The 14938-nt window shown below is 39.2% G+C and overlaps 2 protein-coding genes across 5 annotated transcripts in view; one reads left to right on the top strand and one right to left on the bottom strand.

Annotated features, from left to right (window-relative positions):
• LOC143125719 (uncharacterized) overlaps positions 1–2412 on the bottom strand; it is a 49705-nt gene extending 47293 nt beyond the window's left edge. Inside the window, exons 1-2 of one of the 3 annotated variants that reach the window (XM_076287418.1) lie at positions 2151–2412; positions 2004–2072 (exon numbers count right to left, since the gene is read on the bottom strand). In XM_076287418.1, the coding sequence (XP_076143533.1) occupies positions 2004–2072; position 2151 (70 nt within the window). In that variant the 5' untranslated portion in view covers positions 2152–2412. The remainder of the gene's footprint in view (positions 1–2003; positions 2073–2150) is intronic. The other 2 variants (XM_076287420.1, XM_076287419.1) reach the window with 2 other exon arrangements.
• A 62-nt stretch (positions 2413–2474) lies between these two features.
• On the top strand, positions 2475–13172 carry LOC143125721 (uncharacterized). Of its 2 annotated transcripts, XM_076287422.1 has the most exons (9): positions 2475–2597; positions 2688–2730; positions 5393–5538; positions 5879–6008; positions 6138–6395; positions 6545–6838; positions 7197–7345; positions 7430–7501; positions 11121–13172. In XM_076287422.1, exons 2-9 carry the CDS (start codon positions 2688–2690, stop codon positions 11286–11288), a joined length of 1260 nt encoding a protein of 419 aa, XP_076143537.1. In that variant the 5' UTR covers positions 2475–2597; the 3' UTR covers positions 11289–13172. The 2 variants fall into 2 exon arrangements, with proteins under 2 accessions (XP_076143537.1, XP_076143538.1); XM_076287423.1 differs by lacking the exons at positions 2475–2597; positions 2688–2730 and adding an exon at positions 2739–3182.
• Positions 13173–14938: the final 1766 nt, after the last annotated feature.

Here is a 14938-nt window from a genome sequence, read left to right as displayed (position 1 = left end):
GAAACACTTTGGTTCCTAATAATGACCTAATGATATCTCAGGAACAAGTAACATCCCTGTTTAAGAAGGTCAATATTAGGAAGGCTGCTGGTCCTGATGCTGTCTGTGGGCGCACATAATTCCACTAGCTAAACTAAATAAACCCAAGGAGTTGAAAGATTTTAGACCAGTAGCTCTTACGTCCTTGGTGATGAAAATATTTGAAAAAATCCTTAGAGTTGAAATTATCTCCTTGGTCACTGGAAAACTGGATCCATTACAGTTTGCTTATCAAACTGGTAGAAGTGTTGATGACGCAAAACTTTTTATTTTAGATACAGTATATAAACACTTGGAGAAGCCTGGGTCCCATGTTAGGCTTTTATTTGCAGATATTTCTTCTGCTTTCAACAAAATGCAGCCACATATCCTGATCGAGAGACTAGCAAATGATTTTCAGGTACCGAATCAACTATTGCTACTACTTTTAAATTTTTTAACAGATAGAACACAGAGAGTCTTCGTAAATGGTCAGTTGTCCCAACCTATTACTTCAAACACTGGCTCGCCGCAAGGATGTGTACTCTCTCCCTTGTTATTTATTTTGTACACAGATAGCTGCAGGTCTTCCCAACAAGGAAGCTACCTAGTCAAGTTTTCAGATGACACTGCACTGCTATCTTTATTCCAAGGTCCACATTCCAGTCATGGGCTAGCATTGACATCATTTGTGAAGTGGTGCGACAATAATTTTTTAGATTTAAATGTAGCCAAAACAAAGGAGCTCATAATTGATTTTAGGAGGACAAAAGTAGATCCAATAGCAAGTGTCATACATGGGGGGGATGTGGAAATCGTTGATTTTTACAAGTACTTAGGTACAATATTTGACAGTGAGCTCAAGTTTCATGTAAACACTGAGACAATTGTCAAAAAGGGACAACAGAGAATTCATCTGCTGAGGAAGCTTAACTCCTTCAGTGTCTCTAAAACCATTTTACGTAACTTTTATCAGTCTTTTATTGAGTCTTTTAACTTTTTCTTTTTTATGTTGGTTCAATAGCCTATCAGTCAAAGACAGGAACAGTCTCAGCAGCATTGTTAACACTTCATCAAAGATTATTGGAACACAGCTAAATAGTCTGAGTGCTCTGTTTAACAAACAGGCAGCCCAAAAGGCTAAAAGTATCATCAGTCAGCCTGATCATGTTTTGGGTGGTGAATTTTCATTAATGCCCTCTGGGAGGCCCTATTATTCTGTCAGGACAAAAACAAAAAGGTATTCTGGATCCTTCATCCCTACATCCATTAGATTATTAAATAAGGTTGAAGGGACAGAGTACACTACTGAAATTTTGATTTACTGAGCGCTGTTCATCACTGACAGGACAGGGTGCCTGACTGTATGTGTGTGTTATATGTCTTTTTTTTTATACTATTTATTGTAGATTGATGGAGACCGGGACTGCAAACTTAATTGCCCACTGATGGGATTAATAAAGTTTTCTGAATCTGAATCTGAATCTATCTATCTCTATGAGACCAAGACAAGACCGAGGGATCCGAGACCAAGACCAAAGACGGTCGAGACTGTGACAAGACCGAGACACGTAAAAGTCTCGAGACATCCAACTCTAGAGACCAGCATAAATAATATGGACAAATAGGAGAGTAAAGTATAATGTAGACAAGGTAATATAAAAAAAAAACTATAAAAAAAATATGTGCAAGAACAGGTTAAGGTAATAGGTTTACAGCCATTCAGTATTGTTGCAAATATGTACAGTCTTGTACCTTTTACTTTTTTTTAATTTTTCTCTTCGTTTTTTCACTCGAAATGATATGTTGTACGAATATAGTTTCTTATCAAAGTGAAATGGTTGCTAGCATAAGTCAGCGGCGTTAGTTTGAGCACATCATTGACGTTTTGTTAACGTGTTGAATGGAAGTGAATGGGAGCCGGAAATCGGTAAATAGCGGTGACCAAAGACCTGTAAATGAGAGTAGGCCTATAGGCTACTCACCCAATAGAACACCCAAGACTGAAAGCAAGCCGTACATCATCTGTAAATATCCAGAGAGAGGGGGAGACACTTTAAGAAGACAGCAATGCATGTTAGGCCTATAGAGATAAATGGTTAAGCTGTAGTGACATTAAACTAAAAACTTACTCACGGTTCTGTTTGGAGTTGCCTATGGCTACACGGCATTTAAAGTACTAAGCGCAGATAGACGATAGTCCACGCCATAACATAAATTAATATATTCTGCTGTTTAGAGCAGAGCACTCTAATATTCGGATAACGCACTAGTTTCAATTTCGAGCCGTAGGCTATAGATATTAATATTCCTGGCTATATCTAAAAGCGCATTTCGCCTTTCAATAAACTGTTTACGCCAACACGTTCTTGGTTACAGGCATTCCCTCTTCGCTTCGACTAACGACCCTCCCATTAGTTTGAGGGGCGGAGAAGATCTGAAATATCCTGCGTCCTACATTTGGTTGACTAACTCAAGGGAGGAGATATGCTTGGATTCAAGGGAGTCAGGCGATAGCTCACTTTTAATTAGGCTACTTTTTTTTCAAGGGCACCTATCTGAAAGCAAACGTTTTCATCGTAAGTAACATTATTTTCTATGTGTGGTGTGTGTTCTATGTTCTGCCTTTCATGCCTCTGCATTCACTGTGGTCTGTTGATGTTTTTCAGATGTTCAGGTTTTTCCACTTCATCTGCACTGTGGCCTGTGTCGGCAAGTATAACTCTTTCAACCATTCCCGGTGTTACAAATTATATTTTATCAGAGACGGAAACGTCCTTACAAAAGACCACTGTCTCGCTAGCCGGAGAAATATTCTTTGGTCACCGCTATTTACCGATTTACTCCATTGACTTCCATTAACTTCCATTCAACACGTCAACAAAATGTCAATTATGTGGTTAAACTAACGCCGCTGACTTATGCCACCAACTATTTCACTTTGAAAATAAACTACATTTTGGTACTGCGAATGTGTAGTGTTGCTCATGTGTTGTCAAATCGATGAAGAATTTCTTAAGTTGCTTGTGTTTGTCAATTTGCATGTGCTTTCTTATTATGCAGTCAGTTTGCACCTGTCGGCTTCTACACCAACTGGTTTCCTTACGCGTGCACTCGTTGTGCTCACCACAGCAGCAGGAGTTGTCATACATCACAAACAAAATGTAGGCCTATAGTATATCATGTTTACGCCATGAACACTACAGTCAGTCGAACATAATATATATATTACTCTTGTAATATATGTATTACTCTTGTCATATTGCTCAGGAAAGTGAAAACTAGCGCCCAGTGGTTAATTCTATCAGAGAGCAATACCTATCAAAGAAATATTATGAAGCTATATAGTTATCGACAAACATATTTTCATTAAAGGCAGTGTTCGAATTACCCCGTCGTTTCCGGGGGGGGGGGGGGGGCCCACTTGGGGGGTGGGTGGGGGGGGGGATGAAATCTATGATATTATGAAATTCAGCTTAATTAAGGCTAGGCTACTGTCGATTCAACATCCAATAGATTATAATAAGCAGGGTGGCCAGTTTATTAAAATGAAATATATGACATTATGAAATTCAGCCTAATAACAAAGGCTATTGCCAAAAATGAATCTGAGCAGAGCTAATTGTCAAATATTTTACGTGCACAACTGAACATCGCACAACTGAAAAAACTGAAAGTTAACACAAAACAGCTGTCTTTATCACATCTCGGCTAAGCCTATTGGAGATAGTCCCAAAGTGGCCTATTGGTCTCTTTCTGGGTATTTTTTCCTGTTTTCCACGCAGTTGATGGACGATGCCCAGCCTTTAGCCATGATTTCACAAATGGCTAGGGTTACTGGACCAGGGGAGGCGCATTGACGCTCAGAAAAAAAGGCGATTTTAAGCTGCGCTCCCTTAAACGATTTCTGGCTTTGTCATCAATGTCATTAAGCGCAGAGAATCCTCTCTCGCATTCTGCCGAAGTAGGCTAGGTAAAAACGTGTTGCCTGCGATGACGAGTTTCTTCAGGCAGGACCCTTCCCTTGCCCCTTGCATTTTAAAGTCATGATACTCCTCGACATACATTCCTTTTAACTTTTTTCACTGCTGCTAATTGCTCAATCGCTAACAACGCTCTAGCAAAATCAATAACAACTCGATTCAGAGGAGGGTGAGATCGGACAGGACAGGGGGCTAGGCCTATTATGCGGAGCAGTGCCCCTGCAGTCTGTGGGGGAAATACACATTGCAACCAACGGGGAAAATATAGATTATCATAGTTACGGGTTGGCAACTTGACAATGAATGAGTGGGCCCCCTCTGACGGTGATTTCGAGCAGAACTAGTAGTGCCCTGGCCAGAACTAAGGGGGCTGGGCACTACCGGGCCCTATGGTAATTCGAACACTGATTAAAGGTTAGAAAATGTAAGGAGCTGGGCTATAGTTCCATGTCAGAGAAAATCGCCAGACTAGAGTTCCATGTCAGAGAAAATCGCCACGTTTCCTTTTCCATTAGTCTTATTACACTTTCTGACCTCCTTACACCAAACAACTTTGACAAGATTTGGGAAAGATTCTTCAAAGACTCTTTTGAGTAAAGCTTGAATGGGGGGCATTAGTTAAAAGACTACAATCTTTTAAGAATCTTTCCCAAATCTTTTCGAAGTTGTTTGGTGTAAGGTGGCCATAACTTGAGAAGAGACACGTTTTAAAGCGAAAAATTACTGTTAGCTTAGTCACTTTTAAGCATGATGATAGCGGGCGAAATGCTAATTCTAATCCAATTCAATGATAGGCTGGAGCTAAAAGTGGTATCGCCAGACTCAGAGAATGGCTGGATGAACTGGAGAAAGGCAAAAAATCAATTGTTTAACTCGAGGGGACGTGGAAAATGAGCATATTTCCCCAAATGGTGGCGATATCCCTTTAACCACTGTTCAATTCTTGAATTTCAATATTTCAGAAAAGATCAATAAACTATCTATCTATCTATCTATCTATCGATCTAATCAACCACAACTTATTTCAGATATCTCAGGAAAACAGGTTGCTGGGTGTTGCCTATATTATTAATTTCTGGTAGGATGAAAATTGGATAGCTGTTCAAGAAGAGATGTAGTTCAGAGAGTAATGGCTCATGCAGATAACTAAATAGCATTACTACAAAACTATTTTGGTTTTGTTATTGCGCGATCAAATCCAGTTTAATGCTCATGGCGGTGATATGAAATGCCACTTACAATATTTAATAAATAAATTGTTTGTAAATATCGGATGTGCAAAGAAACCAGTCAATGTAGAAAATCAGAAGGTACACAACACCGGTCAGTCCATATATACCTTGTGACTTGGCCTGAATGACCTAAACAACTTTTAATTGTGAATTCTGCAGCTGCTTCCATGCAAATATATGAAATGTGCCCTGGAACATCCTTCTATATACCACACTCACCTGAATATGATCCCAAAACATCAGATTTATACTTCACCCCACAGTCTGGTCCTTCAGCCAGGGTGATGGTTCTTAACAAAACACAGGTAAGTTGTCTGTGAGCACAAGTGTGTTAGTATTGTTATAGTTAGTATACTTAGGTACAGTATATTGATGTAGGCTGTGACAATAATGATCTTATATACTGATACAGGAATTGAGTTGATGGCTTTTCTTACCTTACATTTATCTCCTTTTTACCTTTTCTCTTGTATCCTTTATTCACCCTTTTGCATTTGTTGTTTGATTTCTAGTTTGTTATTACCTTATCTGTTCATATTATTTTGTAGGCTCATACAGGTTAATTAAATAAAGGACCAGGGAAAGCAGAAGACAGACTGCTTGTTATCTTCTCAGTAAGATGTTGACCCTTGTATTTTTACCCAGCCAACAGATTCTCATTACATGTTCAAGGATGAGACACTGTTTATTTTCGAACTGCGGGAGTCAGACACAGGAATTTTCTCTTGGTCAAATCACAATAAATTCCACACTATCCTTAAACTTGTGATTAAAGGTAAAGTGAACTATCGCTTTTGACCTTTAAATATGGGAAATGTTGAATTTGAATAGTGTTCAGTTTGTTTCTCTTGACCTCATTCTGTAAGGTGAAACTGCTAATATATATTTGTGTTTCCTCTCTTAGACTGTGCTGAACCAAAGGTGGTTGTCTTTGGAAACCAATTGAAACTGAATGTTCCCCCTGAGGCAGTAATGCTAGAGTTCGTTCGTGCATCTGACCAGAGAAAAGCAACAATATGGCCTTCCTCCATATTCAATGTTTCTAAGGGTTACATTCAGGAATCCTATTGGTATCAACAGATTACCTACGCTGACAGGGGATTTTACACATTCCGTAAAACGAATTTGGCAGAGTTGTCAAAAATACAGGTGATCGTGACAGGTGAGGAGAAGGGACCAGGAGAGTTAAGATACAGTTGTAGTAAAATAAATTAATATATGTATGAACTCAATGTCAACTCAAAGTGATATGAAGACACATTCTTTCCCTTTCTTTCATCTTAACTTTCTTTTTCTGCATTCTCCCTCCAGCTAATGTACAGTATCTCAATTTGGATGAGGAAGATCGCCTTGAAATCTATGTTCCAATAGCTAAGGCTTCAGTGTCGGTGGATTTTACCGCACTAGAAGGCAAGAAATACACAGTAATCAGCAACGGGTATGCCACTGTGGAGGGAACCTACCACTTTCATGGTCGGATCAAGATGACCAGCAGGTCAGGAGGATCTGCCATTACAGTGACCGACTTGCAGAGGAGTGACGCAGGCAGATACCAGATTTTTGACGGTCAAGGAAATCTGCTTGCTGTGTGGTTTCTACGGCAATGTATGTTCTATAGTGTACTATCTGTGTCATCGCATTCATAATTTTGACTTTTTTCTTGCTATATGAACACTGAATGCTGATGTATTGCACTTGTTTGTATAGTATTTTGGGCTATTTACCAAAGTCCTTGTAGGCAATTCCCCAGTCTTGGCAGCCATGGTGGTAACACACTTTGGCCAGTTACCAAGCAGCCAATATCCTATTCAAGTGAAATGCCATGTTGGCGTTATGAATTAACCCTATGCATTTCTATGCAGGATTCTTTGAGTGCTGTGTCTCCTCATTAGAAAGTCTCTGTATTTACGCACTTCTGCCTCTCTCCCTTTACCTCTTTGTCCGTGCAATTCTCTCCCCACAGACTCTGCCACCTCCTACTACATGTATTTGTTTGCACTGATTCCTGTAGTGCTTGTTATCCTGCTCTGTGTGTGTGTGAAGAAGTGCTGCTGTAAAAACGCCAAAAGCAGCCCTACCTCTAACCCAGCAGCTGCCTCTTCTGAGCCCATGGTGAGTTTGTTTGAGCCCAATGGCAAGAATAATATTTTCAGTCTGTTTCAGTCTGCCTGACCTTTAATGTGGTTGTGGTTTTAGCCTTACAATGCTGTTGAGATTAATGAACCTGCGCCAACCAACAGGACAGTGACACCCCATCCTGTTGACACGGTATGTGTCCTTAAATTTCTATTAAACAGGACTGCTGTGCAAGCCATTGCATATTCATTGCCCTACTCTATTTACCTTGCATTGTCCATGCCTTTACCTTGCACCTTGTGGTTCATGTGGTAACACAAGGAAGTACGGTGGTCGAGAAGTGCAAAACAAATTTACATTTGCAAATGTAATTTTGTGCTCGGACTTTGTAAATATGCACCCATAAATGTAAATTTGTTTTGCATTTCTCGGCCACCGTAAGGAAGAGACGCGCATGGAGAAGGGCAATTCCATGGAAAATTAAATTTTTTGTAACATCCATAAAGCCAATAAAATGGCATGGTATGGTATGATGTGAATGATTACATGAAATTTGAGCATTTGCTATTTTTGGCTGAAGAATGTAAATGAGAAAAAATGCACAAAAAATGAATTATCATTCAAATGCCAAGGCATTTCATTGGCGTTATGGATGTGACAAAAAGTCAATTTTCTGTGAAATTGCCCAGAAACACACACAGTTTCTCAGGACATTCATTCATTCATTCATTCATTCATTCATTCATTGCTGTGACAAATTAGAACGGGTTTGTAAAAGACAGTCCCGGTACACTTTGAGTCAGACTAGAACAACTGATTGAATGATATATCTTTCAGTTGATGGGAACCAATGTAAGGGGAATGAATACTAAATCACAATGATCATGAATACTTCTAATCCCCCAGATCAGAGGCTCTCAACCTTTTGGGGGATGGGGCACACCAAAGGTCAAATTAAAATGCCAAGGCACGATTTACGGTTACTGTTACATATATTACAAGAGGCTCAGGGTACCCCCAGAATTGTCAGACCTAAATTTAAGACTTTTTAAGACCTTTTCAATACCACTTCAGATGAAATTTAATACCTACATCGCACCCATTCGGATAGAATAAATAATATTAAAGGTAAGATTAAACCTCAAATAATCATGGGCGGATTATGAACTTTCGTTCCCCTGAGCCCAGATGTATTAAGGGCCCCCCACTAATTGTTGTATATGTGGGAGGGGGTTTTGGGGTCCTCCCCCAGAAATGTTTTAATTTGTTTGATGTGATTTCCTGTATTCTGGTGCATTTTGGGGATGGCCAATACTAAATTCAACCAGATTCATAGCCTACATCCTGATTTGTTGATATTGAGGCAATGATTCCATGCAAAGGCTTGAGCTTCAGGGCCCCCTGACCCTTTTGGGCCCCTGGGCCTGGGCCCAGTAGGCCCGTGCAGTAATCCATCCCTGCAAATAATTACTGTTTACAAGTGTTTGCACATGCCAACATGAACATGACAGCAGTGCAGTGGAAACGCAAAGATTTGTCGCGGTAGTAACGTGACTGAATGTCCTGCTTCATGGACAAATGTACACGGAATAGAACCTAGTTGATTTCAGGGATAAGTCATACGTTGTTCATATCTACCTATAGAGATAGCACCCCTTTTGCGGTCGCGACTTATTGGTTTTTAATGTACAAAAAGATGCAAACAGCAAAGTAAAGCACCAAAAAGACCAAAACGAGGCTACAGGGTACTCTTAAGTTACTATATAATTAATGCCACCTACAGGTGAATGCATAGAACATAACAATCCTATGGTTTGTGTACCCTGTAGCCTCGTTTTAGCCGCCAATGGCCGCCATGTGAATAAGCGAATTGAGAGTGTTCTTGATTGCGATTGAGTTTTCCTGATTAACAAAACAATATTTCAATACCATCCCTGAGCATTGCTGATTAGCCATTGCTGTTCTATTCTACTGCAGCAATATTGTAGCTTTAACTTACACTCTTATTTAATTACTTCAGGCCAAAAGTATTTAAAGGGGAGATTTTTTTTCTTGTTAATATGCAATTCAACACCAAGTAAAATCTATAAAATCAAGTTTGCAAGACTTCACATTTCCTCATCAAAGTAACGAATCAGAACAGTCTAGATATTGTTCATATTTCCATTTGTTGCCTCATCCGCATTTAATGAAAACATGGTAATTTTGAGTTTTACAGACAACTCAGTTTTCCAATGAGCAGCATCTGATAACGACAATCTGGAGAGGGCGCTTTTGTCTTCAGCAACAGATTGTATGAGGTTGACAAGAGGTTGCGATATGGTGAGGGACAGGTCGTGTTGCGCTATGAAAGAACATGCGTAGCCTAATTAGCGCAAAAACGATCAGCCATAGACAAACGTACACAAATCATGACGCTAATATGCGAGGTTCTGGTAGGCCTACTGGTTATGGTTTTGTGCTATACATTAATAATAGCAAAGTTTTAAGTTGACTATTTTAATTGCATGGTTATTTTTTGTCAACATACACTGTGCTGTCTGTGCGTCATAAACACGACTGACCCCCTTACTCAACATAAAATAATAATGTCGCGAACTGTTAACACGCTCAGTCAAAACCTTCCGTCGCAAATTGTGAAAAACATTGTTGTACATGTCATAACAGACGGGAGGCATAGGCTACGGTTTATATTGCGTCGCTTTACACATAATGTTAGTTGCATTGATTAAAAACTGTAACAATAATAGTACTACATCGGGTGGCATAGCAGGCTATCTGTTCAAGTCTTAGGTGACTCCCAAAATGAATGACCTCGCCTGACAAGAGTTCGCGATAGTAAGAAATTGTCTACATTGATGCATGGAAAGAACACAGCCTCCGAATTCGCACATAGAGCTCACAATAGCATAGGACTATCAAAAAATAAAAAAAACGGATTGGGCAACCTCATCAGCTGTCTCAATTGTCACTATAATCCAACTTTTAGACCGTCCTCCAGACGTGTTCTTTTTTTTTTTAAGCAACCGCCCCAGGCCAATGACACAAGCGTTTACAACATAAACAAAGCGAAACTCATGGCTGACGTATCTTCTTGAGCGATCTCTGAGACACAGAAAGTTCTCAAGAACACTATTAGGTCTTTAAACATTTACCATCACACACATTCATTCATCGGACCTAATATTTGTAGTTGCCTTAAAAAAAGGAAAAGAAAAGGTGATAGACCCCCCCCTTCCTATTTTCTTTCTCGATCTGCATCGATCTCAAATATGACATTTCTAAAATCAAATTGACGGAAATCCGTCGTACGACGGAGAACTTTAATCCTTGTGATTTACCTACGTGAGGATATTAGACTAAATCTACTGATCATTTGAAAAATTAAGACCTCCGTGAAAAAATTCCAGACTTTGAGGTGAAATTCAATACTTTTTAAGGCCTTAATTTAGGAAAATGACATTTAATACTTTTTAATACTTTTAAGACTCCGCGGGTACCCTGAGGCTATAACTGGGCTGTTCATTTCCATATTTTTCATTTACAACTTTGTTATTAACAACCATATCTGCATGATGAAACAGTATGGCACGAATGAGAGTTGTGTTGGTAGCAGATATCGCCACGCCACGGCCATAGACACGAGGCCGGAGGGAATGTCCTGAGATATCGACTCTCGTGATGACTCATGGAATGCTTGTCTCGTCCAATCACTACTAAATAAATACTTTGACCGGACCGAACTGTTGTTTTAATCAAATTATAATAATGCTAGTACTAACAGCTGTCCCCCCTATTCTCCTTTGAGCAGGGTCCAGCAGAGGCAACGCCCGATTCATCCGATCACCAGCCCCAGTACCAGCTGAAGGGATTCGACAGCAGTGCAGGTGACTTCCTCACCACCTTCCCTCTCAGTATGGACAACGGCGCTGCCAACGGCGATACGTCTGTCTACTCATCAAACAAGCTAACCTGGTGATATTGGGGGGCCCTTGTCAACCCAACTTCAAGAGGATTTCATCCGACTGCTGTCTGTGTCACCTTGTGAAGGAATAACCTACATGGGGCCTGTTTTCAGAGGATGTACTGTACTTCAAATGTTTTATCACGTTCCGCTAACGTCCACAGGAGATCGTTCAAGATGGATACGTATTCTGTTCCCCATGCAATCACATCCAAAGAATAGGCCTACTCTTTGTACAGTTCTCTCTATAGTCAAATATTTTATTTGGCATAACCAGTAGTGGCATTATTTTCTACTATCTTAACACTCAGATTGGATGGTAGTCTGTTCTGTCTATTTCAGGGTTTATGTTTTCAGGGTTGAGTAGAAGCCGCATGCCTTAGTTCACTGGAGTGGCTGTCACCCTGTCTCTCTCCCTGTGGTGTCATAATAGTGCTGTTCACAGTCTAAAAATATTGCCCTTGTTTAGAAGGAATTCAGCCATATTCCTTAAAGCATCTGAAGAGAATTTCAGTGCATCTCCCTCAGACAGGTGTGAAACCACTTCATGGTAATTGTTGCTAGATTTCTCTCCGCTGCTCGAGGTAGAGGGTTCAGGAAGTCTTTGTTATTTAGTATTACACCTTGTGTCTGTTTTATATCCTTTTAAGGATATTTCCATACAGGTGAAATTTGTGATTTTAATGTTAATTTTAGACTTTAGGTCATGGTATGTTTTTCTTTGAAGATATGTTTTATTTAGAGCGCAAGGGCACAACAGTGGAAGCAGGGAATTGAACCCACAATGTTTCAGGTTACTGCATACTACAGCTCCTAAGCCACTATGTTGGCACAACTTGTGACAATTTGTGAATACTATTGTTATTATAGGAATATAATATAGAGCGCAAGGATATTAGTCACTACAGAATGTCATAGAATTATATGTATACATATTATACACTACTATAGAACTCCTCCAGAAAAGCCTTACATTGAACAATACTTAGTCAGGGGTAAATTGTGTACAGGTTTACAAAATGAAAATAGGTCATTTAGCCGTTGGGACCATTGCTGTAGATATAGACTTACAATTTCTAACAGGCTGCACATTCAGCAGCAACAGGTAAAGATAACAGGAGAAGAAGCTTTCTTGTTTTCTGAAAGAAAAAAAAAAGCATGACCAAAAACACAGTTTACTCCTACCTCACGCTTTTATGTGTGTTTAAAAAACATTGTGTGTATGTGTTTGTGTTTATGCTCTGCATTTTAAACATTACTCTAAGCTGTACAGTCTGGTCATCCACACATGACCCTTAAACCATCCTTACACCAGAAGACTGACAAGATTCTTGAAAGATTGTAGTCTTTTGAGTAAAGCTTGAATGGACATTAGTTAAAAGACTCCAATCTTTCAAGAATATTTTCCAAATTTTGCCAAAGACTTCTGATGTATGGGTGCACATCAAGTGTCCCTGGTTCGCCCCAGCCTTTGGTGCTCCGCAACATGAATAAGTCAAATGTCTCCATATCTCAGGAGGACAATCTGGATAAAAAAAATATAATGTAAATTATTGTGCCATAAATGTCACATATGTCAGTTAGAATCAAGTCAAAGTCAATTTTACAGTGCCTTATAGGCTGTTTAGCTAAGTGTTAGATGTCATGTCTCAAAGTGATTAATGCTATTGTCAATGTGCATACCAATAACTGTTGTGTATTGAATTCATTATTTAAAACTGGTGCAACTGGCTACAGCATCCCACATTTCGGTCCATGTGTCCACTGGGATCCGGGATCGAGTCCGACCGTGTCATTTTCCGATCCCACCCCATCTCTCTCTCCCGCTCACTTTCTGTCAGCCTCTTCATTGTCCTGCATGTGCAATAAAGGCATAAAAGCCCCCCAAAAAATACTACACTTAAAACAGTATGTTTTTATTTATTGTTGCAGGGTTCCCACGGGTCATGGAATTTCTGGAATATCATGGAATTTTATAAAGTCTATTCCAGAGATGGAAAGTCAGGGAATTTTATCATTTTTGGGACAAAGTCATGGAATATCAGAGAATTTTGTTGTAGCAGTTTAAAATTGACTTGCCAAAATACATTAATACAAATATATTGTCATGCAGAATTGGTGTATATAGCTTTACTATTTGCTTAAGTGTGCCAACTGTGCTTATGCATTTATTTATCTCACGCTCTAAAAAAAGTCAACAATTCCTGAAGACTGCATGGGTGTTCTGAAATCATTGATACTAGTATATTCATTATATAGCCTAAGTCATGGAAATTCAGTTTTTTTGTCAGGGAAAAGTCATGGAATTTTACATTTGACTTAGAATGGGAACTCTGTTGTTAAATCAAAGATTGTTAAGGCTGAGCAAGATACTTCGTTGTAGTTCATGTCTATGGGCGCGAAATGGGGATCAAATCCTGTCTGCATAAAGAGGCGTGTCGATGACTTATTCACCTGATATAAAGTCGATTTTCTCCAGACTTGAATGCTCAAAAATGCTAAAAATGTACCTGAAATGTTCAGAAGGGTTTGAGGATCATGAAAACGTGCCCAAAATTCACATTCTTAACTCTATAGAACCAGAGCCCGTTTATTAGACATTCTCTGATAGAACCAAGACCTTAGCATATGTGGTAAAATTCTGAGCTATGCCTGCATAACGGAGGGCTTAATATTTTGGATTTTTGTACCCTGAATAATACGTTTAAGCTGAATTGGCTGAAACAATTTTTTAGAAATCCCTCCTCTATATGGAATATCATAACGCAACATTTGCTATCTCAAATGGGTGGTTTAAGTTTTTTCCTGGTTTGTAACTATAACATTGATAAAGTCCCTGTGAAATTATCTGCTTTCCATCGCCAGGCTTTCCTAGCATGGTCTCTCATCTACAAACACAATTTTTCTCCTCACAGCTATTACTTATGGAATAACAAGGACATTCTATACAAGCATAAATCTCTCTTCCTAAAACATTGGTTCGATAATAATATAATATGGGTAGATCAGTTATTTAATAGAGAAGGTATCCTCTTTTCCTATAAAGACTTTCTTTCAGAATATGGTATCCCTGTGACACCAGGGGACTATGCCAAAGTATTTGGTGCCATACCTTCCAGAGTCTGTATGCTTTTTAAAGCACAACCAAGAGTAGATCCTGTACGAATGTCCTTGTTATCTCCATCACGTATGTCTGTAGGTAAAATATGTTTCTCTGGTAACAACAGATGTATAAGAGCCCTTCTTCAGAGAGAGGTTACCTCAATACCATATGTAATTGCTTTCTGGTCTAATTTTGTGGATGATGTTGCATGGAAGAAAGTCTGGCTCCTACCTAATCGCTATCTAATAACAAACAAGGTTAAAGAAGTGTCCTTTAAGATTATTCATAGAGTTTACCCGACTAAAGTATATATTGAAAAAAGATTCAAAAAAGATATAGATGTGAATTGCTGCTTCTGTGGAAGATGTCCTGAAACTATGGTACACTTGTTCTGGGAATGCCCCATTGTTAAAGAGTTCTGGCGTGATCTGTGCCTTTTTATAGTGAATAACATTGACAAAAACTTTGAATTATTCTGGAAAAATTTGCTATTTGGTCTTGCAGTTAATGAACGTAACTCGAACAGCCTATTTTTAAATGATCTGCTAATTATTATGGCAAA

The sequence above is a fragment of the Alosa pseudoharengus genome, unplaced genomic scaffold (assembly GCF_046254945.1).
Source record: "Alosa pseudoharengus isolate Yale_2024_CS ecotype anadromous, Long Island Sound unplaced genomic scaffold, YU_APseudo_1.1 YU_APseudo_1.1_scf_16, whole genome shotgun sequence".
Taxonomy (NCBI): domain Eukaryota; kingdom Metazoa; phylum Chordata; class Actinopteri; order Clupeiformes; family Clupeidae; genus Alosa; species Alosa pseudoharengus.
Note: the sequence above shows the minus strand (reverse complement) of the source record. Positions and strands in the feature narration are given on the sequence as shown.

What these genes read in the sequence shown, in the direction of transcription:
- LOC143125721 (XM_076287422.1), top strand. Translation starts at nt 2,688, where the DNA reads ATGTTCAGGTTTTTCCACTTCATCTGCACTGTGGCCTGTGTCG. An exon ending in AATACAGGTGATCGTGACAG is followed by an intron (nt 6,396 to 6,544) that starts GTGAGGAGAAGG and finishes TTCTCCCTCCAG; the next exon opens with CTAATGTACAGTATCTCAAT. An exon ending in TGTGTGGTTTCTACGGCAAT is followed by an intron (nt 6,839 to 7,196) that starts GTATGTTCTATA and finishes CTCTCCCCACAG; the next exon opens with ACTCTGCCACCTCCTACTAC.